Source organism: Pongo pygmaeus, chromosome 9 (assembly GCF_028885625.2).
Source record: "Pongo pygmaeus isolate AG05252 chromosome 9, NHGRI_mPonPyg2-v2.0_pri, whole genome shotgun sequence".
Lineage (NCBI taxonomy): Eukaryota > Metazoa > Chordata > Mammalia > Primates > Hominidae > Pongo > Pongo pygmaeus.
The window spans coordinates 67,719,852-67,746,597 of NC_072382.2; the positions used below are offsets into that span (position 1 = coordinate 67,719,852).

Below are 26,746 nucleotides of genomic sequence, written 5' to 3' on the forward strand. Positions count from 1 at the left end.
CTAGGTATGATCTTTTTGAGTTTATCCCACTCAGAGTTTTTTTGAGCTTCTTGGATGTGCAGACTAATGTTTTTCACTAAATGTAGAAATTTTTGGCCATTATTTCTTCAAATATTATTTCTTCCCCTTTATGTTTCTTCTCTCCCTTGGGTTATGCATATGTTGATACATTGATGGTATCCCACAGGTGTCTCTGAATCTGTTATTTTTTATTTTTTGTTTGTAATACATGGAATTAATTTATTATAATGAGTATCAATAATATACAAAAATAAGAAATATTGATAATTTTGTATGCTATGCAAAACTATTCATACATGATGATAAATCAGTGCTTCCTCTAAAAACTGATACGGTAAAAATAATTACTTGTTTTCTTAATTTGGGGGATGCTACCTAACGTAAAAAAAAATGAAATATCAGCCAGGTGCAGTGGCTCACGCCTGTAATCCCAGCACTTTGGGAGGCCGAGGCAGGTGGATCACGAGGTCAGGAGATCGAGATCATCCTGGCTAACACGGTGAAATCCTGTCTCTACTAAAAATATAAAAAATTAGCCGGGCGTGGTGGCGGGCGCCTGTAGTCCCAGCTACTCGGGAGGCTGAGGCAGGAGAATGGCGTGAACCTGGGAGGCAGAGCTTGCAGTGAGCCAAGATCGCACCAATGCACTCCAGCCTGGGTGACAGAGCGAGACTCCATCTCAAAAAAAAAAAAAAAAAAAAAAGGAAATATCACACAGGCTTATTTTAAAAAAATAATTTTTACATGATTGTCCAATTCTAGAGGCAAGATCAAACTTAATTAACATCAGTAGAGATTCCTTAAACACATTAAATTTTGTAAAGCACCTTCTGGGTGACATTATCTGCTATTATACAAAACAGACGGAGAATAAACTAAATTCAAGTCTAATCGTAGAAGCACCAGCAATTAAAATTGTTTTCAAATAATTTACAAATACATGTACTGCATAAATTCATTTTTTGCACACAATACACAGCATTAGAATTATAAGAAAGACAGTGTATGGCAAAGTTAAATTAGAGGATAATTGCAGTTGTTTGTGAGTGTTCCTTCCCTCTGTAATTTGCATATGATCATATACATGGGATTTATTTCAGCAATCTCCTAAAAAATCAAGTTTACTTCTTTTTTTTTGTCCTTTTTCTTTTCTTTCTTTCTTTTTTTTTCAAAAAAATTTTTTTATTATACTTTAAGTTCTAGGGTACATGTGCACAACATGTAGGTTTGTTACATAGGTATGCGTGAGCCATGTTGGTTTGCTGCACCCATTAACTCGTCATTTACATTAGGTATTTCTCCTAATGCTATCCCTCCCCTAGCCCCCAACTCCATGACAGGCCCCAGTGCGTGATATTCCCTGCCCTGTGTCCAAGTGTTCTCATTGTTCAATTCCCATCTATGAGTGAGGACATGTGGTGTTTGGTTTTCTGTCCTTGTGATAGTTTGCTGAGAATGATGGTTTTCAGCTTCATCCATGTCCCTGCAAAGGACATCAACTTATCCTTTTTTATGGTTGCACAGTATTCTATGGTGTTTATGTGCCACATTTTCTTAATCCAGTCTATCATCGATGGACATTTGGGTTGGTTCCAAGTCTTTGCTATTGTGAATAGTGCTGCAATAAACATACGTGTGCATGTGTCTTTATAGTAGCATGATTTATAATCCTTTGGGTATATACCCAGTAATGGGATCGCTGGGTCAAATGGTATTTCTAGTTCTAGATCCTTGAGGAATCACCACACTGTCTTCCACAATGGTTGAACTAGTTTACAGTCCCACCAACAGTGTAACAGCGTTCCTGTTTCTCCACATCCTCTCCAGTATCTGTTGTTTCTTGACTTTTTAATGATCGCCATTCTAACTGGCATGAGATGGTATCTCATTGTGGTTTTGATTTGCATTTCTCTAATGACTAGTGATGATGAGATTTTTTTTCATATGTTTGTTGGCTGCAAAAATGTCTTCTTTTGAGAAGTGTCTGTTCATATCGTTTGCCCACTTTTTGATGGGGTTGTTTGTTTTTTTTCTTGTAAATTTGTTTAAGTTCTTTGTAGATTCTGGATATTAGCCCTTTGTCAGATGGGTAGATTGCAACAATTTTCTCCCATTCTGTAGGTTGCCTGTTCACTCTGAGGGTAGTTTCTTTTGCTGTGCAGAAGCTGTTTAGTTTAATTAGATCCCATTTGTCAATTTGGCTTTTGTTGCCATTGCTTTTGGTGTTTTAGTCATGAATTCTTTGCCCATGCCTATATCCTCAATGGTATTGGCTAGGTTTTCTTCTAGGGTTTTTATGGTTTTAGGTCTAACATTTAAGCTTTTAATCCATCTTGAGTTAATTTTTGTATGAAGTGTAAGGAAGGGATCCAGTTTCAGCTTTCTACATATGGCTAACCAGTTTTCCCAGCACCATTTATTAAATAGGGAATCCTTTCCCCATTTCTTGTTTTTGTCAGGTTTGTCAAAGATCAGATGGTTGTAGATGTGTGGTGTTATTTCTGAGGCCTCTGTTCTGTTCCATTGGTCTATATCTCTGTTTTGGTACCAGTACCATGCTGTTTTGGTTACTGTAGCCTTGTATATAGTTTGAAGTCAGGTAGTGTGATGGCTCCAGCTTTGTTCTTTTTGCTTACGATTGTCTTGGCAATGTGGGCTCTTTTTTGGTTCCATATGAACTTTAAAGTAGTTTTTTCCAATTCTGTGAAGAAAGTCATTGGTAGCTTCATGGGGATGACATTGAATCTATAAAATTACCTTGCGCAGTATGGCCATTTTCACAATATTGATTCTTCCTATCCATGAGCATGAAATGTTCTTCCATTTGTTTGTGTCCTCCTTTATTTCGTTGAGCAGTGGTTTGTAGTTCTCCTTGAAGAGGTCCTTCACATCCCTTGTAAGTTGGATTCCTTGGTATTTTATTCTCTTTGTAGCAATTGTGAATGGGAGTTCACTCATGATTTGGCTGTTTGTCTGTTATTGGTGTATAGGAATGCTTGTGATTTTTGCATATTGATTTTGTATCCTGAGACTTTGCTGAAGTTGCTTATCAGCTTAAGGAGATTTTGGGCCGAGACAATGCGGTTTTCTAAATATACAATCATGTCATCTGCAAACAGGGACAATTTGACTTCCTCTTTTCCTAATTGAATACCCTTCATTTCTTTCTCTTGCCTTCTTGCTCTGGCCAGAGCTTCCAATACTATGTTGAACAGGAGTGGTGAGAGAGGGCATCCCTGTTTTGTGCAGGTTTTCAAAGGGAATGCTTCTAGTTTTTGCCCATTCAGTATGATATTGGCTGTGGGTTTGTCATAAATAGCTCTTATTATTTTGAGATACGTTCCATCAGTAGGTAGTTTATTGAGAGTCTTTAGCATGAAGGGCTGTTGAATTTTGTTAAAGGCCTTTTCTGCATCTATTATGATAGTCATGTGGTTTTTGTCGTTGGTTCTGTTTATGTGATGGATTACATTTAGTGATTTGGATATGTTGAACCAGCCTTGCATCCCAGGGATGAAGCCGACTTGATCGTGGTGGATAAACTTTTTGATGTGCTGCTGGATTCGGTTTGCCAGTATTTTATTGAGGTTTTTTGCATCGATGTTCATCAGGGATATTGGTCTAAAATTCTCTTTTTTTGTTGTGTCTCTGCCAGGCTTTGGTATCAGGATGATGCTGGCCTCATAAAATGAGTTAGGGAGGATTTTCTCTTTTTCTATTGATTGAAATAGTTTCAGAAGGAATGGTACAAGCTCCTGTTTATACCTCTGGTAGAATTCCACTGTGAATCTGTCTGATCCTGGACACTTTTTGGTTGGTAAGCTGTTTATTATTGCCTCAATTTCAGAGCCTGTTATTGGTCTATTCAGAGATTCAACTTCTTCCTAGTTTAGTCTTGGGAAGGTGTATGTGTCCAGGAATTTATCAATTTCTTCCACATTTTCTATTTTATTTGCATAGAGGTGTTTATAGTATTCTCTGATGGTAGTTTGTATTTCTGTGTGATCGGTGGTGATATCCCCTTTATCATTTTTATTGTGTCTGTTTGATTCCTCTCTCTTTTCTTCTTTATTAATCTTGCTAGCAGTCTATCAATTGTGTTGATGTTTTCAAAAAACCAGCTTCCTAGATTCATTGATTTTTTGAAGGGTTTTTTGTGTCTCTGTCTCCTTCAGTTCTGCTCTGATCTTAGTTATTTCTTGCCTTCTGCTAGTTTTTGAATTTGTTTGCTCTTGCTTCTCTAGTTCCTTTAATTGTGATGTTAGGGTGTCAATTTTAGATCTTTCCTGCTTTCTCTTGTGGGCATTTAGTGCTATAAGTTTCCCTCTACACACTGCTTTAAATGTGTCCCAGAGATTCTGGTACATTGTGTCTTCGTTCTCATTGGTTTCAAAGAACATCTTTATTTCTGCCTTCATTTCGTTATTTACCCAGTAGTCATTCAGAAGTAAGTTGTTCAGTTTCCATGTACTTTTCAGGATTTGAGTGAGTTTCTTAATCTTGAGTTCTAATTTGATTGCACTGCGGTCTGAGAGACAGTTTGTTGTGATTTCTGTTCTTTTACATTTGCTGAGGAGTGCTTTGCTTCCAACTATGTGGTCAGTTTTGGAATAAGTGCGATGTGGTGCTGAGAACTCAGAATGTATATTCTGTTGATTTGGGGTGGATAGTTCTGTAGATGTCTATTAGGTCCACTTGGTGCAGAGCTGAGTTCAAGTCCTGGATATCCTTGTTAACTTTCTGTCTCGTTGATCTGTCTAATATTGACAGTGGGGTGTTATAGTCTCCTGTTATTATTGGGTGTAGTGAAGGATACATACAAGGAGGTGACCAAGTACAATTCAGAGTATGATATAGTACGTGTACATAGGAGAGGCAGAGACTCAACCAAGACTCAAGATTTTAAGAGAATTTCAGGGGAGATGATGTCTAAGCTGAGATTTGCAGGAAGAGTAGGAATTATGCAGATGAAGAGAGGAATGGGAAAGAGTGTTCCAGGCTGAGAGTACACATAAGAAGGCCTAGAGAAAGCACTGAATTCCAGGAAATGAAAGAAGTTCTGTATGTTGGCAAATTTTGTTAAGGAAGTAGTATGAGTTAAGCCTGAAGGAGTAAGCTGAGACCGTATCACACAGGCTCCTGTATGTCATGTTAAGGGATCACTTTAATCTCAGTGCTTTTGGGAGCCACTGAAGTGGTTTTTGTTGGGAAGAAATATGATCAGATTTGCATATTAGAAAGAGTATTCTGGCTAGAGTATAGAGAAAGCTTTGAGAGTATGGAGATCAGACGGCTTAGTTGGAGTCAGGTTGACCAGTTAGGAAACTCTTGCAGTAATCCAGGCAAGAGATGATAGTGGTGTGGACTAGGATTGTGATATTTGGAATAGAGAAAACTGATGGATTTGAGAAGTGTTTTGGAAATAGAATGGACTTGTCAATGTTGAATGTGGAGACTGAGCGAGAGGGAGAAGCTAAACAAAATTGTTTGCATTATTTAGTTAATAAAGCTATCTATTTCAATAGCTATTTAGAACATAAAGCTATTATATGTTTTCAAGTATGTACATATATTACTGACAAGAAAGTAGTGTTTTGTAGTTTTCTTTGAAAAATTATGCCTGATATAAGTCTAATGACTTAAGCTCCACTAAGTAGAGTTTACTATTCATTTGGCAAAAGCTATACAGCCAATGACTGAGTCAACTTATTTATTTCTGTGAGCCTAGCCTTGTATTTCCTATTGAGATTCAGTGATTAAACTGGTCAACTTTATAGTCAACTTTTTCTTTTCTGTTATAAGCATAAAGCTACATGAAATTGTTGCTGTTAGTTTTCCCAGGCTACACAAAGATGTTTCTACTCTGGACTTTTCACAATAAAGCAACCAATAGAACATTTTTGCAATTTTCTGTTTGTGGTATAGTGGAATGTCTGACTAAAGTCCTGCTGATTTTAGGTTCAGTTTGACTTGGTCACTTTTTAATAAGACAAATCTATGTCTACATGACTTTTGTTATCTGGTTAAAAAGTGTGCTTTGAAACAACGTTCTTTGAATTTGAAGGCCTGTGTGAAAGTATATAATTTTATCACTAATACATGAAAAGAGAATCACTTACAATTTTTGCAGAAGAGGTCTGGAAACTCATATTTTTAGACTTTATATTCTTCTGCATGGACTTTTTGGAAATAATAAACTTATAACCTCTACTTCCCAAATTATTCTGGTATTTGTTAAATGGATATGTGGTTGGATACAGTATTGTTCAACAAAAGTAGCTTTCAGTTTAATTTTAATCAGAATCATCAATGTATTTTTATTTTAGGAAATAAAGGAGAACAATATTATTTTTTCAAATGTTACAGAAGACGTTTTTAATTTTCGTCTTTAAAGGGACATGATGATTTCCTTTTAGAAGAGAAAAATCCCTTGGCTCCAAAAGAGAAATCCTCTCTCTTCTCAGTTGCCTTTAAAAATCTTGAACCTGTCAGTGAAATTGTATAATCTACTAATAACATGCCTAAGGCTTATTGCCTTTTCTTGGGCAACAGAATCACCAATTGATGTGCTGTATTGATTTTAATCACACTGTTTTTATAGTTTCATTGCAAGGTTTCAAAAACTCACCAAATAAATCTGTGGATACAGATGCCTCCTTTCTCTGAAAATGTAATCATATATATACTATCCTTCTCAATCAGTTGTTAAGGTATAATATAGACAAGTAATTTTTATTTGATAGACTTTGGTCTTGGCTAAATTAAAATGTTCTCTTTGCTATTCAGCATTTACATATTTAAATTATATAATTCTTATAAATGTGGTATCTGGGTGCCTTGTAGCATTCAGAATTTAGCATGACAAGTTGCTCGTAGGCTATTCCATCAAGCCATTCCCTCTACAACTCAGCTGCAAACATCTAGAGCAAGCTCCCATAGGGTTGTATTTTAAGCTAGCTATGAGCTAATTATATGGCAATTTGTATCTTAGAATCCATGTAGAACAATATTTGGAGCATTAGGTTGAGAGATTATGACTGCTAAAATAATTTTCTGATACTGTCATGCATCGGGTTTTGACAGTTGCACAATAGTAATAAAGCCTCCATTTATTAGGAGCTTAAAACATATCAGGACTTTACATACATGATACCTTATCCCTAAAACAAATCTGCCATTCAGATATATACACATCATCTATATACGTTGCATATCAACGGTATTAAAGTGTGTGCTGGATATATACATAAACTATTAGATGGCTGGATTCTCATTTGGCCTGTTCTCTTGGACCTCTGATGCTCTTTGCTGGACTCCTAACTGCCCTCTAGATGCTCTTACTGGTCAGACTTACAGAAAACTTGCCATTAAGTGCCTTTTCTTATTGGGTAGTTCTGGTGCCAGATGCACTCTTCTCTTCTTTCCTGTTTTGCTGAATTTAACAGCCATGGCACATTTATTCCTCAGCTATGACATTCTAAATGCTTTTGTTCTGGCTATGAGTCTAGGATTTGTGTGCTGTGGATAAGTGGCTCATCACTGGGATTGAAGGAAACAGGCTCTTCCAGAAAACAGGCATTCTTACTTGAAATTATGTGGCTGGGGAGCCTGGAAAGTTATCTTATGTCTCACATGAATCTTTTTGGTCTTAGCTATGATTTACACGTTTTATTATGAAAGAAAAACAAACCAGTTATTGTTAGTTACTCTGTCTGCAAAAATATTGATCTTTTGTTGAATATGAAGATATTAATAATGAGGTTTATTATGACCAATGCCTATAGATGTTGGGGAGTAGGTAAGGCCAGCAGAAGCCCTTTGGGTTTGACAATATGGTCCATCACCAAAATAAATACTTAACGTGTTTATATTCTTCTAGACTCCTGAAAACCAAAAATGTTGTCTAGAACATAAGATGTGGGTGCAGTTATAGCATCTTGTCTGATAGGAAGCCTTTCAGAATCAGGTGGAAATTTAGCCTGACTGGAGTCAGGCTAGGTGTAGGGGTTTCGACGTTTTGCTCTGAAAGGAAAGCTACAAGATGGAGTGAGGGCTGCATTATGGTGGAGGTGCAGTTTTTGGCTTTGGAGACTTCACAGATACATTCAGACTTCTTTTACATGTCAGGCCATTGTCTGCCTTACACTGGGTACTTGCCTTGTATATTATATTTGTAAGCTCCAAAACACTGTTTCCATCAATCAGCTAATGACTTTCAATCAATAGTCCTTATTTAATGGACGCCTTTTGCTGGACATAAATGGCAATGTAAATAGGATATGGTTCCTGTCCTGGAGGGGCTCACAGTTCAGAGTAGTTTTTGTTGTTGTTTCTGTTTTATTAAATTAATATTATTTCTGCTAAAACTTGAAGACAGGGATTTCGGAATCTGTTGTTTGTGTTTTGTTGTAGACTGTTTGGAGTTGTCAAGTTTGCAGAGGTCTGGCTATCAGGCGAAAGTTGCCTGGACCCTTCAATTGTGCTTTCAACCCTTGAACGTGATCTTGAGGATCAGAGTTCCTTTCCTCATGTGGAATGAAACATCCAAGTCAGAGTTTTACATCACAGATTTCCTCAGCTAACTACGTAGTTTCCTGGAAAGTTGCTGGCTTTGGACAGCTCCTCTCTCTCGGTACTCTTGAGAATGTTTGACGTAGAGGACAGGCACTCTATGGAATTTTACATTAATATATTTATTAGTGAAAAAGTTTTAATTGGTGCTTGATAGTCAAAGCTAGCAGACTTCCCAGATTTACTATCGAATTCCTGATCTTGATCTTTTGCTTATTGGATTAAGATTCCTGAGTATGAGGAGACTATTTTCTTTTCAGCTTCCTGGATGGAGCACAGCAGAGCCTTCCTGTTTGGATCCTTAGAGCGGTTTTACTTCTTCAAGAATCTATTGGCAACATTGAATTTTTTGTCTGCCTTAGCTGCATGTGGGCCCCCTTGCTCGCTCTTAGACCTATTCTCTGATTTCATGAAAGGGAAGGAGGGATTATTTCCTTTTTCTTACAATATTTTTTCTTCTATTTTTTATCTTTTTCTTTTCTAGGCAGGGCCACTACTTCTCAGCACATCCAGCCTTCTGGCTCATCTCCTCCCTGCATCTCACTACGCCCCTCCCCACCCCAGGGTAAATTCCAATAATGCTGCTCTGTTCCAGATGGAGTTCATGTTGACTGAGGTGAATTTTAGGGCTGTAACTGGTTTGGTCTGATCTGGATCCCCATTATAATATTGAAATCTCTACAGTGGAGGTGAGGAACAGTGCCACTTCCATTCCTTTAAATGTCTGCTACATCTCAGATGATCGTTGGGAGTGATTCATCTTCATATAATTTTAGGACTAGAAGGAACCTCAATACGTCCTAGTCTGTGCTTAAATTCCCCCATTGCTTCCCTTCTTCCACCTCATGCTCCAGCCTCTACTCGAACACTTGTAGTCCCTGAGATAGTCTTTCCTTTTATCTTTGACAGCTGTAAATGTCAGGAAGCCCTTTATATTAGATGGAAATTGGCACCCACTGTCTCTTCAAATCACACAGAAGTCTAATCCCCTATGCCTAATCCTCTTATGAAATGTGAAGAGAGCTCTCACATTCCCTTTGAGATATCTCTTCTCCATATGATCCCCTCATTTCTTTGATGACTTTTCCAATATTCCTGCCTGTTTATCTAACTAAATGATTTGTGATTCTGGCTCTTTTCCACAAAATCAACACTCAAAAATTTTCATTGAGTGCCTGTTATGTACAAGGAAGGGCCTGTGCTGGAGAAAGGTCCTTGGCTTCTGGTTGCTTATTTTTTTATTTGTTATTTTTTTTGAGACAGAGTCTCGCTCTGTCACCCAGGCTAGAGTGCAGTGGTGCGATCTCAGCTCACTGCAACCTCTGCCTCCTGAGTTCAAACGATTTTCCAACCTCAGCCTCCTGAGTAGCTGGGACTACAGGAGCACACCACCACGACTGGCTAATTTTTGTATTTTTTGTAGAGATGGGGTTTCACCACGTTGGCCAGGCTGATCTCGAACTCCTGACCGCAAGTGATCGGCCTGCCTCTGCCTCCCAAAGTGTTGGGGTTATAGGCGTGAACCACTGTGCCTGGCCAGCTTCTGGTTGCTTATAATGGAGAGGGAGAAAAGACTGATATCAACAGGGAAGAATCAGGGAGAGGGTTTCCTGGTTTATCCACTGTCTCTCAACTGCAATTTCTGTTCTCGCCTTTTTTTTTTTTTTTTTTTTTTGAGGCGGAGTCTAGCTCTGTTGCCAGGCTGGAGTGCAGTGGCATGATCTTGGCTCACTGCAATCTCCGCCTTCTGGGTTCAAGCGATTCTCCTGCCTCAGCCTCCCTAGTAGCTGGGATTACAGGTGCATGCCACCACACCCAGCTAATTTTTGTATTTTTAGTAGAGATAGGGTTTCTCTACTAAAACCCCAGGTTGGTCAGGATGTTGGCCAGGATGGTCTCAATCTGACCTTGTGATCCACCCGCCTCGGCCTCCCAGAGTGCTGGGATTACAGGCGTGAGCCACCGCACCCGGCCTCTGTTCTCAATTTTAACTGTCAGTATAGGGGCCACATTTAAGACTGTCCTTCTGTATTACTGCTTAATCAGTGAGGAGCATCATGCAAATTAAAATAGAAAGGAAAAGTTAATAGCAAACATCAATCAAACATTTTTAAAAATTCTGAAATAATGTGAATTTTAAATATACTGTAAATCCTTTTATAAGACAATACAGACTCATTTTCCTAATCATGCCCTTAATGAAAATAATAAACAACTGCTAGTCTTCCTTAAAATATAGTAATATCATCTAGAAAACTCACTGGGCCCTTCTTTAGGCTTTGTAAACATGTTACTAAAGCAGTCAGTCATTTGGCTTGGTCTGCAGAATGTCAGACAATTCATAAGTTTTTTTTTTTTCCCCCTTTACTTGAATAAAACACAGTTTTGACTGAATTGACTATTTAGGTTTCTTGTAGACACAGTCTTAGCAAAGAAAACGAAAAAAATTGCTTTTGGAGAAGAAAATTATAGCTAGTTATATCTTATAAAACCATTCTTGTGTTCATTTTCTTGAGGAGATTGCTGTAAGTGTATCTTCTAGGGCCAATATGTAAGAGACCTTTTTATGATTAAATAAAAGCCCAGAGATTTTCATTATCAGAATTGTTTTATTGACTTGCCTTAGTTCTAAAAATAAAATGAAAACCTTTAGCCAAAGGAAGGCTCATGTGTTAGTTAAATACTGACATAATTTGAACTTATTTTATTTGCTTATATTATGTCCAGTACCTATGTATGTCCAATCTTTGGAGACACAAAGAAACATTATTGTATTAGAAGATTCTTTGGTTTTGTAATACATATTTTTATATCTAAAGTCCTGTTTAAACATAATTCCATGATTCTATAGAAAAAGAGCTATTAATCTTTGTGTTTACATAAGTTTGCAATACTTGATTAATTTTAAGCCTCTAAAATATGAGTGACATCATTTGTCCTGTGAAATAGTAGATTTGTTTTAGTAACAAATCTTTCAGATCAATTCGTAAATGAGAAAGAAATAAATGTGATTAAACATTTGTTCTATCTTGGTTTTTGTTTAAGCTAAAATAATTAGAATTCAGCCAGCCAAAAAAATCTAATTCTTGTCAAGAAATTTTGCATGCAGCTATTCAACCTGTTGTTTTAGAATTGCTGTGGTAAGAAAGTAGAACATTATTTTGGCAAATATAGGGCTTGGTAGACTGGAGAGCAAAAATGAAACTTCTCAGTGAGTAATAGAAAGAAATCCTATGCTTTATGCGTATAGTTACCAAGTACTTCTGAGGCAACTGATAAATTAGAAGACTGGAGCGAGAAAGTACTCAGAAGTCTATGACAATGTCAGTGATATGATAATGACGTATTGAAAAATTGATGAAAATTAAAGGAAATGCTTCTGAACAAAGCTAAGAAAAGAATAGCTGTTTTTAGATCCCCCAAAATTTATCTTAAAATGAAAATTTTAATATTTAAAGATTCCATTGAAAATTTGTGAATATATATATTTGTAAACCTTGAAGGATATGGTAAGTATGCTTTTAGCAGTACTGTTTATCATGAAGGAACTCAGCTGCAGTTAAATAAACCTGTACGTTACAAATACTTCTTACAATTTCTTATAAAAAGTACCATAAAATCAGTATTCTTAATGTATGCAAAAAATGATGTTTTACACATCTGACATAGGACTTCTCTACACCTCAGAGAGAAAGAACTATTTTTCCCAAACAGAAAGCCTATTATTTGCAGATCTACTCCACTGCTCTGAGTCATTGATGGTTATAGGTTTTATATTTAACCTGAAATACAAAACATTTTCTTCTAGGCCTGAAGTTAAATAATTTTGGAAAGTGATACAGGTACATTCTGAATTTTCTTTGTCTTGCTACATATTCTTGAAAAACCAGGTTAAATGTTTATAAGAGATGTGTGTGTATGTGTGTGTGTGTGTGTGTGTGTGTGTGTGTGTGTGTATTTTGAGTGGCATCAGTTGCATTTGTTTCTTCCTCTGCCTGTCTGGAGGGCACTTTTAATGTGCCAGTCCCCATACTCTCCATTATGAGTTTTAATCACAGTAGAAATTTTTTTCCCACCACTTTGATGAAAGGTCATATTTATTGGGCAGACTTATCTATTCTATTTAATAATCTTATAATATACTATATACATTACCTGGGGTAAATGTAAGTACAGCATTTAGGATTTTAAAATCTATTTACAAATGAGACTGACCTGTAAATCCCCCTTTTGGGGAATACTACTATGGTCAGATTTTGGTTATTTTAATTGAATAAAATGAACCGGATGGCTTTGCGTGCTCTGAAACCATTTATATGAGAATCGTCTGTTCAATAAAAGTAGGAGAGGACTCTGCTATGAAACTTCCTGAGTGAAATGATAAGTGGCATGAAGAAAAACAAAGCAAGGTAAGGGGAGAGAGGGCATGGGCTTGTTGTTTTAGATGAGGTGGTTAGGAAAGCCTTTCAAATGAGCAGAAGCCACAGTGAAGCGTGGGAGCAGACCGTGTGAATGTTGGAGGGAAGAGCATCCCAGGCAGAGGAAGCAGAAGGGCAAAGCCTTGAGAAGGGAGTATACTTGGCATATTAGAGGAGCAGCAAGAGGCTACTGTATCTGAGAGAGAGGAGATATGAAAGCTGAGAGGTAGTGAAGAGTACGTTTATTTGGGACCTTATAGGCAAAATTCAACAAAATTTCTTTGTCATTTCTGTTTCTTAATCTTGCTCTTTAATTATGTTTTTCTATCTTTTAGATTTGACTGCACACAGTATATTTTTATCCTTTCTCCTCTGATTTTAATAAAGGTTTAAGAGTATAAATTTTCTTTTAAGTGCAGCTTTGCCTGCATTCTGTTAAGCTTAATGACCATAAGTCACATGGCTACCCCTAATCTGAAAGAGAAGCCCGGAAATATAGGATGTTAATGAGCACATATAGGATGTTAATGAGCACATTGCTGCCCCAAAGAAGATCAGGATTCTGTTAGTAAGAAAGAATGAGAGGACAACTTTTAGGTAAACTACTAGCAATATCTTTTATAAAATTCTATGAGCTTGGCAGATTTTCCTGCCAATCACAATAGATGAGGATTTGATAAAAGTCAGCACAGCTTTCTGATTAGAAAACCAGGTATTTCTTTAATGAAATAAATATATTTAATTTCCTATTCTAGTCAAGTTTATTCCAGTTCAAAGGATAACAGTATATTGCATATATCCCCAGCTTTATCAATCTATGACTACAAAATCTACTTTTAAAGACTATCTGAAATGGTATAGCATAAAACCATAATAATGTACTCCCAATTACTTCTGGAAGTTTCTCAAGGTACTCCTTTATATGTACTGCAGAGTGTATTTTTCTTCCTCCTCAACTGAGATCTTTCCAACTTGCCACCATGCAGCTGCCAATGGTCCTAGTTAAGTAAAATGCTGCCATACCTATTTTAGACTCAGGGAAAAATAGCACCCACTCATTTTTATTTTTGCTCAATATAAAAATGAGGATACTTATGAGGATACTTAAACTTTTAGGATTAGCTAGTTTTCTAAAAATCGAATTATTCACTCCTTTGTAAAGTATGTAATAGGAATTTGCTCTAATAATCAATAGATTAAGGTTTAAAGTTTGAAACCATAGTAATGTATGTTTAACACCAATATTTTAAGCCTTTTTAAAAACCACAACCCACATTAAGAGATACATTTCATACTGTGATCAAGTACACACGCACACACACACTATACATATATGTCTGTCCAATTAAAAGTTTCACAGAAATTTCCAAGGAGGTATGCTAAATATTATCGATTCTATTCTACTTTATTTTTAAAAAGTGGTATCAACCCACAAAATGGATTTCATAACCCACTACTGCAGTTTGATAAGATGCTGTTTTAGACCATGCTTTTCACCAGTTTTGTGGTCCTATTTTGTCCTTTTCATGTCTATACAGGATGCTTCTAGTGCTAGTTGCTAGCTTTTCTCTGATTTCCAGGATGGTAATAGGATAAGAATTTCTCTGAATGGTTATTTCTTTTCTTTCTGCAGCTCTCACGTGTGAATATGTGTCTAGTGCATCCTTAACCTAAGGACTTCACCAGTTCGAAATTACAGTTTTCACCATCAACTACCTTATCCTTTTTGGTCTGGTTTTCTTCCTCAAACACTGGAAACATTTTTAAAGTTGCTTTTGTTGCACAGTTAAACAAATGGCTGATAGTGGCTTAGATAAAAAATCCACAAAATGCCCCGACTGTTCATCTGCTCCTCAGAAAGATGTACTTTGTTCCAGCAAAACAAGGGCTCCTCCAGTTTTGGTGGTGGAAATGTCACAGACATCAAGCATTGGTAGTGCAGAATCTTTAATTTCACTGGAGAGAAGAAAAGAAAAAAATATCAACAGAGATATAACCTCTGGGAAAGATTTGGTAAATATCAAAGATTCCACATGTAAGCACAAGTTGACATCCCGTTCCCTAATGGCACTCCTAGCTTCATCCATATCCCATGAGTTCTTGTTAGCTAATTCATTGCCTTCAAAACTATTAAACATTTCTTTCTCACAGAAGAGGTGAGTAAATTTGGTTAGTAACTTGTTATATGATGTTTCAAACCACTGCCCAAATTAATTATTTCTCAGGACACGAGGTAATTAAACACGTTATCCCTACTTCTTTTTTTAATGGTTTATACAGAAATGAATTGGTTTTCAAGTTGAATTAAATCTGAATTTTTGAGTATTTTCTTCAACTGATGGAGAATTAGATTTATGGTTGTGGTTAAGTAAAGGGTGGTTATGGCTTTGTTATTTAAGTTGTGGTTGTCTAGGTGGAATATCAACTATACTTTACAAAATAAGTTTGCATTAGTTACAAATAATCTATGGCTACCCAATTGTACTGATTTCGATGTATTCATCATTTTTTTTTTTTTGAGATGGAGTTTTGCTCTTGTTGCCCAGGCTGGAGTGCAATGGCACGATCTCAGCTCACCGCAACCTCTGCCTCCTAGGTTCAAGTGATTTTCCTAGCTCAGCCTCCTGAGTAGCTGAGATTACAGGCTGCGCCACCATGCCCAGCTAATTTTTTGTATTTTTAGTAGAGAGGGGGTTTCTCCATGTTGGTCAGGCTGGTCTCGAACTCCCGACCTTAGGTGATCCACCCACCTTGGCCTCCCAAAGTGCTGGGATTACAGGCGTGAGCCACCGCGCCCAGCCATATTCATCTTTATATAGAGTAGGCAGTGTGTAAGATTGTGGTTGATACAGCACAACTTTGGAGACAGAGCAATAAGCCCAAGAAAAGTCAGGTTCCCATTCCTCAAAATTTTACCTTCTTCATATGTTCTCCCTTGACTGTTATTTCTGATTTGTATTATCGTATAGTTACTGCCATATGCATGTCTCTGAGTGAGTTGTTACTATGTTATTTTCACTCAAAGCATATTTTTGAGTGGCCAATAATTTATGTATAAGCTATTTGATATGGTTGTTAAATTGTGAAAGGAGAGTTATTGAGAAAGCTATAAAGTTGCTTTCTTTGATTTCGGAGAATCACTAGGTAAGCTTTGACGAATCTGCTATGCTGGTTACCATGTAGACTTTCCTGGATTCAGGGGATTGGATTGAGCATCTTCTTAAGGTCTCCTTTAGCCTAATGAGCCAATGAATTGCATAGGGCTTAGAATTTGAAAAAGACAGTAAACAATCTTGTGCATAGTAAACATGGCACACGTTAAAGAGTTATCAGATTATCTAAATTAGGATTCTTTGACAACCAAGAATATTAAATCTTAAAGTTGTTTTTTTTTTAAATTTTTTTTTTGGTCCCAGCCCTCAAGAACCTCAAATGTAGAGAGAAAAGCATCTCAACAACAGTGGGGTCGGGGCAACTTTACAGAAGGAAAAGTTCCTCACATAAGGATTGAGAATGGAGCTGCTATTGAGGTATATAGAAAGCAAATGAAGCTACTGTGAACTTTCAGGTTTCTTCTAAGTCAATGGTTAATGGAAAAAATGATTTAAAAATAAATCTCTAAGGAAAGGAAGTAAAGAAAAAAGGAAATGTACCATTTTCAAGTATGTTAACATTTTTACTAAAGAAAATACAGATTAATTATTTTCTGTTTATGGAGGACCAAGTGGATTTTAATTAAAGTGGAGAACATTTTCATTAGATAAAATGAGGATAGTTTCATCTTCAGGTCTTGGCCGTTGCTGAAAGCAATAGTGGAGTCTTTGTTTAGACCTTTTCATGATGCAGAGATGGACCAGATGATTTTAGTTTGGCTGTTCACTTCCTTGATAGTGAGGCCAGAAACTCCCTCATGAGCTCCTCCATCTTTTCCATCCTGCGATTGGATAAATACCAATATTATTTTTCCAGGATTCAAATTATTATATAAAATATGAATTAAATATTAGAACAATAAAAAATTAAAATGTGTGTTTTTAACATTAAAGAAACTGCAATAAGAACAACCACAACAAGAAGAAAATTGTGTTAATTTTACCATTTAAATTGCTTTGGGGCACCACAAATTGCACCCATATAAGATGGTATACTTAATAAATGTATATGTTCTGATTGCTCAGCTGACTGACCGCTCTTCATCTCTCTCCCTCTCCTTGGGCCTCCCTAGTCCCTGATACACAAAAATATTGAAAGCAGGCCAATTAATAATCCTACAATGGTTCAAGTGAAAAGGAGAGTTGCATGTCTTTCACTTTAAATCAAAAGCTAGAAATGATCAAGCCTGATGTCAAAACTTGTTTTAAAAGATATTTGGCAACTTACTTGAAGTGATTAGAAAAGCTGCCTGGCCTGAAAAACTCTGACACACACACAGATTTACCAAATTTTAAATTTAGTCTTGGGCCAGGCATGATGGCTCATGCCTGTAATCTCAGCATTTTGAAAGGCTGAGGAAGGAGGATCACTTGAGGCCAAGAGTTTGAGACCAGACTGGGCAGCATAGCAAAACTCCTTCTCTATAAAATTTTTTAAAAAATTAGCAGGGTATAGAGGCGTGCGGCTGTAGTCCTGGCTACTGTGGGGGTGCTGAGATGTGAGTATCACTTGAGCCCAGAAGTTTGAGGCTGCAGTGAGCTATGATCATACCATTGCATTCTAGCCTGGGCGACAGAGTGAGACCTTGTCTGCAAAAACAATAAAATAAATAAATAATAAATTTACTCTTAAGAGCTTTTATAAAAGCAAAATGTGTTCATTGTGAAAAATTAGGCAAATATAAGTGTGGAGAAAATAAAAATTATCAACCAGATATAACCAATTTAAAAATTATTACCTTCACTTTTTCTATGCATGTACTAGTTTTATTTTATTTTTCTTTAACATTTTTCCTGTTTTAAATTAGGGGATATTTCAAATATATATACATATTTTAAAGAAGTAACTTTAACTTGGTATAGATGAAGTTGAAGCTTTTATTCCTCTATAAAATACGCTCATTTTAAATATTTTAAACATTTCAGAAGAGTATAAAGAAGGAAATTACAAGCATCCACAATTCTATTACTCTTACATAACTACTTTTAATATTTAGATGAACATTTTCACAGATATCCATGTAAGCACCTCCTCATACACACATTATCATAATGAAATCATATCTTGTATGCTTTTCACACTGTACACTATGTCATGGACTTCTTCTGTGTCAGTAAAAATAGATCTACATTATCATTTTAATAACATCCTTACACAATTATTAGAAATAAGAAACTGTTTTCTCCTTCATCACTATGTGTTAATATCAAAGCAGTTAGTTGAAGAAAGTGATTGGTTTATAAAAAACTAGTTGGCCATTTCTCATTTTAGAATTCCTATTTAAACAGTATTGAATCCTGTCTTCAAATTGTGGTTCTATTTAGAAAGAAAATGAAAGTTTAACTTTTAAAGAACAAGAAAAATTGGGGAAATGGTTATGAAGAGATTATTTTGTAAATGAGAAAAGGGTAAATGACCATTTTAGTTGAGATTTAACTCACTTTACAAAATATAGGCAGACTTCATCATATCATGCTTTGATTTATTGCACTCTGCAGATCTGGCGTTTTTTCCAAATTTGAAGTTTTGGCAACTGTGTCAAGCAAGTCTGTTGGTGCCATTTTTCCAACAGCATGTGCTCATTTTGTGCCTTTGTGTCACATTTTGGTAATTCTCACAGTATTTCAAACTTTTTCTTCATTATTATATCTGTTGTGATCTGTGATCAGTGATTTTTGATGTTACTATTGTACTTGTTTGGGGTTGTCACAAATTGCACCCATATAAGATGGCAATAAGTGTTGTGTGCATTCTGATTGCTCCAGTGACTGACCATTCTTCCATCTCTCTCCCTTTCCTTGGCCCTTCCTAGTCCCTGAGAGACAATATTAAAATTACGACAATTAATAACCCTGCAGTGTTTTAAGTGAAAGGAAGAGTCACATGTCTTTCACTTTAAATCAAAAGCCAGAAATGATTAAGCCTAATGAGGAGGGCATGTTGAAAACCAAGATAGGCTGAAAGCTAGGCCTCTTGCACCATTTAACCAAGTTTTTAATGCAAAAGAAAAGTTGTTGAATGAAATTAAAAGTGCTATTCCAGTGAACACATGAATGATAAGCACAACAGCCTTATTGCTGATGTGGAGAAATTTTGATTTTGGAAAAGATCAAACCAAGCACAACATTCCTTAAGCCAAAGCCTAATCCAGAGCAAGACCCTGTTTTCAGTTTTGTGAAGGGGAGAGAAGTGAGAATGTTGTAGGAGAAAAGCTTGAAGCTAGCACAGATTGGTTCAGGAGGTTTAAGGAAAGTAGCTGTCTCTATAACATAAAAGGTGGAAGCAGCAAGTGCTGATGTAGAAGCTGCAGCAAGTTATCCAGAAGATCTACCTAAGACCATTGATAGAAGATGGCTACACTAAACAACAGATTTAAGCCTTAGAAGATGCTAACTAATCCTTTCATAGCTAGAGAGGAGTAATCAATGCTTGGCTTCATAGCCCCAAAGGGTAGGCTGACTCTCCTGTTAGTGGCTAATGAAGCTGGTGACTTTAAGTTGAAGCCAGTGCTCATTTACCGTTTTGAAATTCCTAGGGCCTTAAGAATTTATGCTAAATTTACTCTGCCTGTGCTCATTAAATAAAACAACAAAGCTGAATGATAGCACCTTTGCTTACTGCATGGTTTACTGAAATTTTAAGCCCACATTTGAGACCTACTGCTCAGAAAAAAGTCTTCTTTCCAAGTATTACTGCTCATCGACAATGCACCTGGTCACCCAAGAGCTCTAATGGAGATGTACAAGATGAATGTTGTTTTCATGCCTGCTAACACAACATTCATTCTGTAGCCCATGGATCAAAGAGTGATTTCTGTTTTGTAGCCTTATTATTTAAGAGATAAATTTCATAAGGCTATATCTGCCGCAGATAGTGATTCCTCTGATGGATCTGGGCAGATTAAGTTGAAAACCTTTTGGAAAGGATTCATCATTCTAGATGCCATTAAGAACATTTGTGATTCATGAGAGAAGGTCAGAATATCAACATTAATGGAGTCTGGTAAATGTTGATTCCCACCCTCATGGAAGACTTTGAAGGGTTCAAGTCTTAAGTGGATAAAGTAACTATAGATATAATGGAAACAGCAAGAGAACTAGAAGTGGAGCCTGAAGATGGGACTGACTTTTTGCAATCTCATGATAAAACATGAATGAATGAAGAATTGCTTCTTATGGATGAGCAAAGAAAGTGATTTCTTGAGATGGAATATACTCCTAGTGAAGATGCTGTGAACATTTTTGAAATGACAACAAAATTTAGAATATTACATAAACTTAGTTGATAAAGCAGTGGCAGGGTTTGAGAGGACTAACTTCAGTTTTGAAAGAAGTTCTGCTGTGAGTAAAATGCTATCAAACAGCATCACATGCTACAGAGAAATATTCTATGAAAGGAAGAGTCAATTGATGCACCAAACTCCATGGTTGTCTTATTTTTAGAAATTGCCACAGCCACTCCAGTCTTCAACCACCACTACCCTAATCAGTCATCAGTCATCTATGTGGAGGCAGGACCCTCCACCAGCAAAAAGATTACAATTGCATTGTTATGTTTGTTCGCATTTTTTTTGGCAATACAGCATTTTAAAATTTTGTGTACATTTTAAGACACAATGCTATTGAAGTTAATAGATTATAATATAGTGTAAACATAACTTTTATATGCGTTATTGCAATTTTTGCTTTATGGTGGTGGTCTGGAACTGAATACACAATATCTCTGAGGTATCTCTGTATATAGTTGAGAGTTGCATATAAATATAAGAATAAAATTATGTTTTGTACTATTTTATAATTAAGTTTTCTGACTTTAATTCTATTATGTGCTATTAAGTGGTATCAAGGAAGAGAGAGGAGCTAGGTTTTTTTAAGAGATACAAAAGAAACAGCTCCTTTAGGAGCTTTTAGACCATCTTGGAAGAAAAAAAAATAAGCCAAAAGGTTTGTAAACAAAAAAGCAATAATATTGTTTGAGGACCAATGCATACATGGTGAAAGGAGTAAAAATAACAGAACAGACACAATTGTGTTAAACAAGGAAGCCCTTCATGAAGGAGGTGAGTAATTAGTTGGGCGTTGAATTTTCTGTTACTAAAGAAAGGAATGTAAGCATTAGAAAATATGAAGACAAGCCTCTAATTTACCTGTTGCGTGGTGATATGGTTTGGTTTTGTGTCCCCACCCACATCTCATCTTGTAGCTCCCATAATTCCCATGTGTTGTGGGAGGGACCCTATGGGAGATGATTGAATCATGGGGGCAGGTTTTTCTCATGTTCTCATGGTAGTAACTGGATCTCATAGGATCTGATGGTTTTAAAAATGGGAGTTTCTCTGCACAAACTCTCTCTTTGCCTGCTTCCATCCATGTGAGACGTGACTTGCTCCTCCTTGCCTTCTGCCATGATTGTGAGGCCTCCCCAGCCATGTGGAACTGTAAGTCCAATGAACCTCTTTATTTTGTAAATTGCCCAGTCTCAGGTATGTTTTTATCAGCAGTGTGAAAATGGACTAATACAGTAAATTGGTACCAGGAGTGGGGTGCTGCCAAAAAGATACCCACAAATGTAGAAGTGACTTTTTTTTTTGAGATGGAGTCTTGCTTTGTCACCAGGCTGGAGTGCAGTGATGTGATCTCAGCTCACTGTAACCTTCACCTCCTGGGTTCAAGCGATTCACATGCCTCAGCCTCCCAAGTAGCTGGGATTATAGGCACAGGCCACCACACCCAGCTAATTTTTGTATTTTTAGTAGAGATGGGGTTTCACCATGTTGGCCAGGATGGTCTCAATCTCCTGACCTCATAATCTGCCTGCCTCGGCCTCCCAAAATACTGGGATTACAGGCATGAGCCACCACATCTGGCTGGAAGTGACTTTGGAACTGGGTTATAGACAGAGGTTGGAACAGTTTGGAAGGCTTAGAACAAGACAGGAAAATGTGGGAGAGTTTGGAACTCCCTAGAGACTTGTCGAATGTCTTTGAACAAAATGCTGATAATGATATGGATGATGAAATTCAGGCTGAGGTGCTTTCAGATGGAGATGAGGAACTTGTTGGGAACTGGAGCAAAGGTGACTCTTGTTATGTTTTACTAAAGCGACTGGCAGCATTTTGCCCCTGCCTTAGAGATCTGTGGAACTTTAAACTTGAGAGAGATGATTTAGGGTATCTGGTGGAAGAAATTTCTAAGCAGCAAAGCATTCAAGAGGTAACTTGAGTGCTGTTAAAGGCATTCAGTTTTATAAGGGAAGCAGAGCATAAAAATTGGGAAAATTTGCAGCCTGACAATGCAATAGAAAAGAAAATCCCATTTTCTGAGGAGAAATTCAAGCTGGCGGCAGAAATTTGCATAAGCAACCAGGAGGCAAATGTTAATCCCCAAGACAATGAGAAAAATGTCTCCAAGGCATGTCAGAGGTCTTCACAACAGCCCCTCCCATTACCCAGAGTACTAGGAGGGAGAAATGGTTTCGTGGGCTGGGCCCAGGATTCTCATGCTGTGTGCAGTCTAGAGACTTGGTGCCCTGCATCCTAGCCACTCCAGCCATGGCTGAAAGGGCCCAACATAGAGCTTGGGCCATGGCCTCAGAGGGTGCAAGCCTCAAGCCTTGGCTGCTTTCATGTGATGTTGAGTGTGCGAGTACACAGAAGTGAAGAATTAGGGTTTGGGAACCTCTGCCTAGATTTCTGAAGATACATGGAAACGCCTGGATGTGCAGGCAGTAGTTTGCTGCAGGGGCAGGATCCTCAGGGAGAACCTCTTCTAGGGCAGTGCAGAAGGGAAATATGGGGCGGGAGCCCCCACACAGAGTCCCTACTGGGGCACTGCCTAGTGGAACTGTGAGAAGAGGGCCACCATTCTCCAGACCCTAGAACAGTAGATCCACCGACAGCTTGCACCATGCACCTGGAAAGGCCACAGACGCTCAATGTCAGCCTGTGAAAGCAGCCAGGAGGGAGGCTGTACCTTGCAAAGCTACAGGGGCAGAGCTGCCCAAGACTGTGGGAACCTACCTCTTGCATCAATGTGACCTGGATGTGAGACATGGAGTCAAAGGAGATCATTTTGGAGCTTTAAGATTTGACTGCCCCACTGGATTTTGGACTTGCATTGGGCCTGTACCCTTTTTGTTTTGGCCAATTTCTCCCATTTGTAATGGCTATATTTACCCAATGCCTATACCCCCATTGTATCTAGGAAGTAACTAACTTGCTTTTGATTTTACAGGCTCATAGGCAGAAGGGACTTACCTTGTCTCAGATGTGGACTTTTGAGTTAATGCTGAAATGAGTTGAGACTTTAGGGGACTGTTGGCAAGGCATGATTGGTTTTGAAATGTGAACATATGAGATTTGGGAAGGGCCAGAGTTGGAATGATATGGTTTGGCTCTATGTCCCCACCCAAATTTCATCTTGTAGCTCCCATAATTCCCATGTGCCATGGGAGGGAACCAGTGGGAGATGATTGAATCACAGGGGTGGGTCTTTTCCATGTTGTTCTCGTGATAGTGAATGGGTCTCATGAGATCTGATGGTTTTAAAAACGGGAGTTTCTGTGTACAAGCCCTCTCTTTGCCTGCTTCCATCCATGTAAGATGTGACATGCTCCTCCTTGCCTTCTGCCATGATTGTGAAGCTTCCCCAGTCATGTGGAACTGTAAGTCCAATAAACCTCTTTCTTTTGTAAATTGCCCAGCCTCAGGTATGTCTTTATCAGCAGCTTGAAAACGGACTAATACACATGGTGAATGTGAAAATGATCACACAGAGACAGAGAGAGAGAGTGGCATTTCGAGAGTGGCATTTCTATGGAAGGCTTTGGCTAGCTGACCCAACCAGGACATTACCTAGTGGCATTAGTTCAGCTGCTCTCCCGTGTTCTGGTTCCTATGCACGATGGGTCCAGAAACTCTTGTTAATTCCCTGGAGTTGATTTGGATCAGGGAGACTGACTCCCCCAAAACCAAATTGACAAGAAATGAAAGTGTAAATGAGTTAGCTGTTTATTATTTACAATGCAAACCAAAATGGTGATATTGGCAAAACCAATGTATTCTTTGTAAGCAGAAGTTAAATGATAAGAGGATGGATTCTTGGTTTGGATGATGGTTTTATGGGTAGTGGTTACTTTTTTCTCAGTGCTGATCTGTGTTGAAATTTTTGTCACATATTGCTTTTTTTTAAAGCAAAAGGAATAAAACAAAAGTGATTTTTAATAAGATAAAGGAAAAGCATTAGTTGTTAAATGAAGAAACATTTGTTCAGTAGTTACTATGTGTTGATTTTCTAGTATAGCTCTCAGAAATTTGGGATGTTTTGGGGTGAGAGTATTTTATATCTACACACACTTGTGTGTGTGTGTATATATATAAATCATTTCTCCTTTTTCTTATGAAGATATTTCATTAATATAGTCTGAAAGAGATTCATTTTTATACTTTTGAGTTTTTCCACATTTCACCATTAGGATTTTTATGATTTTCCTCCAAAGGACACTTAATAAAATTCATCAACGCTTATTTTTGGTTAATTAAGATGTGTTTATTAATATTGAAGCAAATATGTAGTGTCTTCTATTTGATTTTAACTTGGAGCAGAATCTCTTTTCCCTTGGGTGAGTATCTGTCAGTATTATATGTTCATTTTTAATAGCTGATGAATGGCATAGAGAGACAAAGAACTCTTTTTTTTTTCTCCAGGAAATCTATACCTTTGGAAGAATATTGGGAAAAGGGAGCTTTGGAATGGTCATTGAAGCGACGGACAGGGAAACAGAAACGAAGTGGGCAATTAAAAAAGTGAACAAAGAAAAGGTAAGGCTCATTAGCAGCATCCTACTGAGGGCACAGTGTTAGTGCAGGGTGGGTGTGGACAGTACAGCTTTTCACTTAACACAAGCTGCCTCTCACCCCGAGGTCCCAGGCCTGGGCTGATCCCCTGGAGAAGCGTGGCATTTCTCTAGCCTCCTGGAAAGGGACTAGTTTCTGAACTCAAGTAGGCAAGTGCTGCCTGGAAAAAACAAATGGAAGGAATAACATAACCAATATAACAAAAAATAGGTAAATTTTACCAGAGTATGCTGAAGATAAGGGCTGGTTCTCAGTGTTCTGTAGTCGTAGGGCTGTGGGCTAGAGATATCTTAGCTAGAAGTGCAGATACTCTCTCCTGATGTTGTTTTGATATACTTTTCTCCTATCCTTTCGTTTCATTTCCTCACTGTTCGCTAATTCTGTTTATTCATCCTGCCTGCTCTTTCACGTTGAACCACTTTTTGCTTCAACTATCTACTGCTATACTGTTTTATCTGCTGCACTCCTCACTAGATTTCCTCTTGAATTGTGGAATGACTGAGCTTCTCTTGACGATAAAATCTAAGACCTCAGACTTTACACCTGATCATTTCATCAACCTTTTTCATTTCTGTGCCTGGGAAAAACCAAACAACATTATGGTGTTTTCCCCTAGGATTTGTGATGATAAATACCACATTTAAAAAACAACATGGTAGGTTTCATGTATTATTTAAAACAAACTGTAGCAAATTACATACCATTTGTCCCTAATGTTTAGTAAGGTAACATATCAATCTTAATAAAGGGATTAAGAGCCTTTCTAGAAATCTTTAGAATTCTTTAGAACTATAGGTAGCATCCTAAGTGCTACCTAAGATGTTATTTCCTTTGCTCCTTTGGTGTTAGGTAGGGTTAGGGGTTCAGTTTTTGGGTTATATAACTATCATACCTACTTGCAACTTTAGGAATTAATAATCTTTCGTATTTATATTGATGTTGAGAGTTTTTAAGACCATAAGATAGTAAGATAAAACTATATTGTCAGTATATGAAGTGAATAGTGTAATATTGTGTTATATTCAGGCCAAGCCATTTGGGAAGGAGTGAGAAACAGAATTGAGATGGATATTAGGAGAAATTGGGGTAACTTTCCATATCTAGTCTAGACAAAAATTCACTCCTCACAGTCACTATTTCTCTTGATCCTTTAGGTTGAGGGTCCCCAACCCCCAGGTCTTGGACCAGTACCTGTCCGTGGCCTGTTAGGAACCAGGCTGCACACCAGGAGATGAGCAGCAGGCGAGTGAGCATCACCACCTGATCTCTGCCTTCTGTCAGATCAGCAACGGCATTAGATTCTCATAGGAGTGCAAACTCTACTGTGAACTGTATATGTGAGGGATCTATGCTGCATGCTCCTTATGAGAATCCAACTAATGCCTGATGATCTGAGGTAGAACAGTTTTACTCTGAAACCATGCCCTCTCCTGGAACCCTGGTTCATGGAAAAATTGTCTTCCATTAAATTGGTCCCTGGTACTAAAAAGGTCGGGGACTGCTGCTCTAGGTTAACCTTTAAATGTGACTTAATCCTTGGGTGGGGCATAGTATGATGGGCAGCATCCCACCCAGTCCTGAGATGCTAAAGGTTGAGGAGCAAAGGTAATTGGAAGCTGGAATGACACTAGGTAAAATTTTAATTAGGCAAAATTTGCCTTATGACTAATCCATTTCCACTCCCTTAAGAACCATTATGTACTCTCCTAAATCAGGTGGACGGGAGGTG

General features: G+C 37.6%; 1 protein-coding gene across 21 annotated transcripts in view; it reads left to right on the forward strand.

The window, feature by feature from the left end:
• Positions 1 to 26,746, forward strand: part of STK33 (serine/threonine kinase 33) — a 225,311-nt gene that overhangs the window by 99,028 nt on the left and 99,537 nt on the right. For 18 of the 21 annotated variants that reach the window (XM_054438441.2, XM_054438449.1, XM_054438447.1 and 15 more), the window contains 3 exons: positions 14,644 to 15,023; positions 16,427 to 16,540; positions 24,868 to 24,981. In XM_054438441.2, coding sequence (XP_054294416.1) covers positions 14,805 to 15,023; positions 16,427 to 16,540; positions 24,868 to 24,981 — 447 coding nt within the window. In that variant the 5' untranslated portion in view covers positions 14,644 to 14,804. The remainder of the gene's footprint in view (positions 1 to 14,643; positions 15,024 to 16,426; positions 16,541 to 24,867; positions 24,982 to 26,746) is intronic. The other 3 variants (XM_054438443.2, XM_054438442.2, XM_063671961.1) reach the window with 2 other exon arrangements.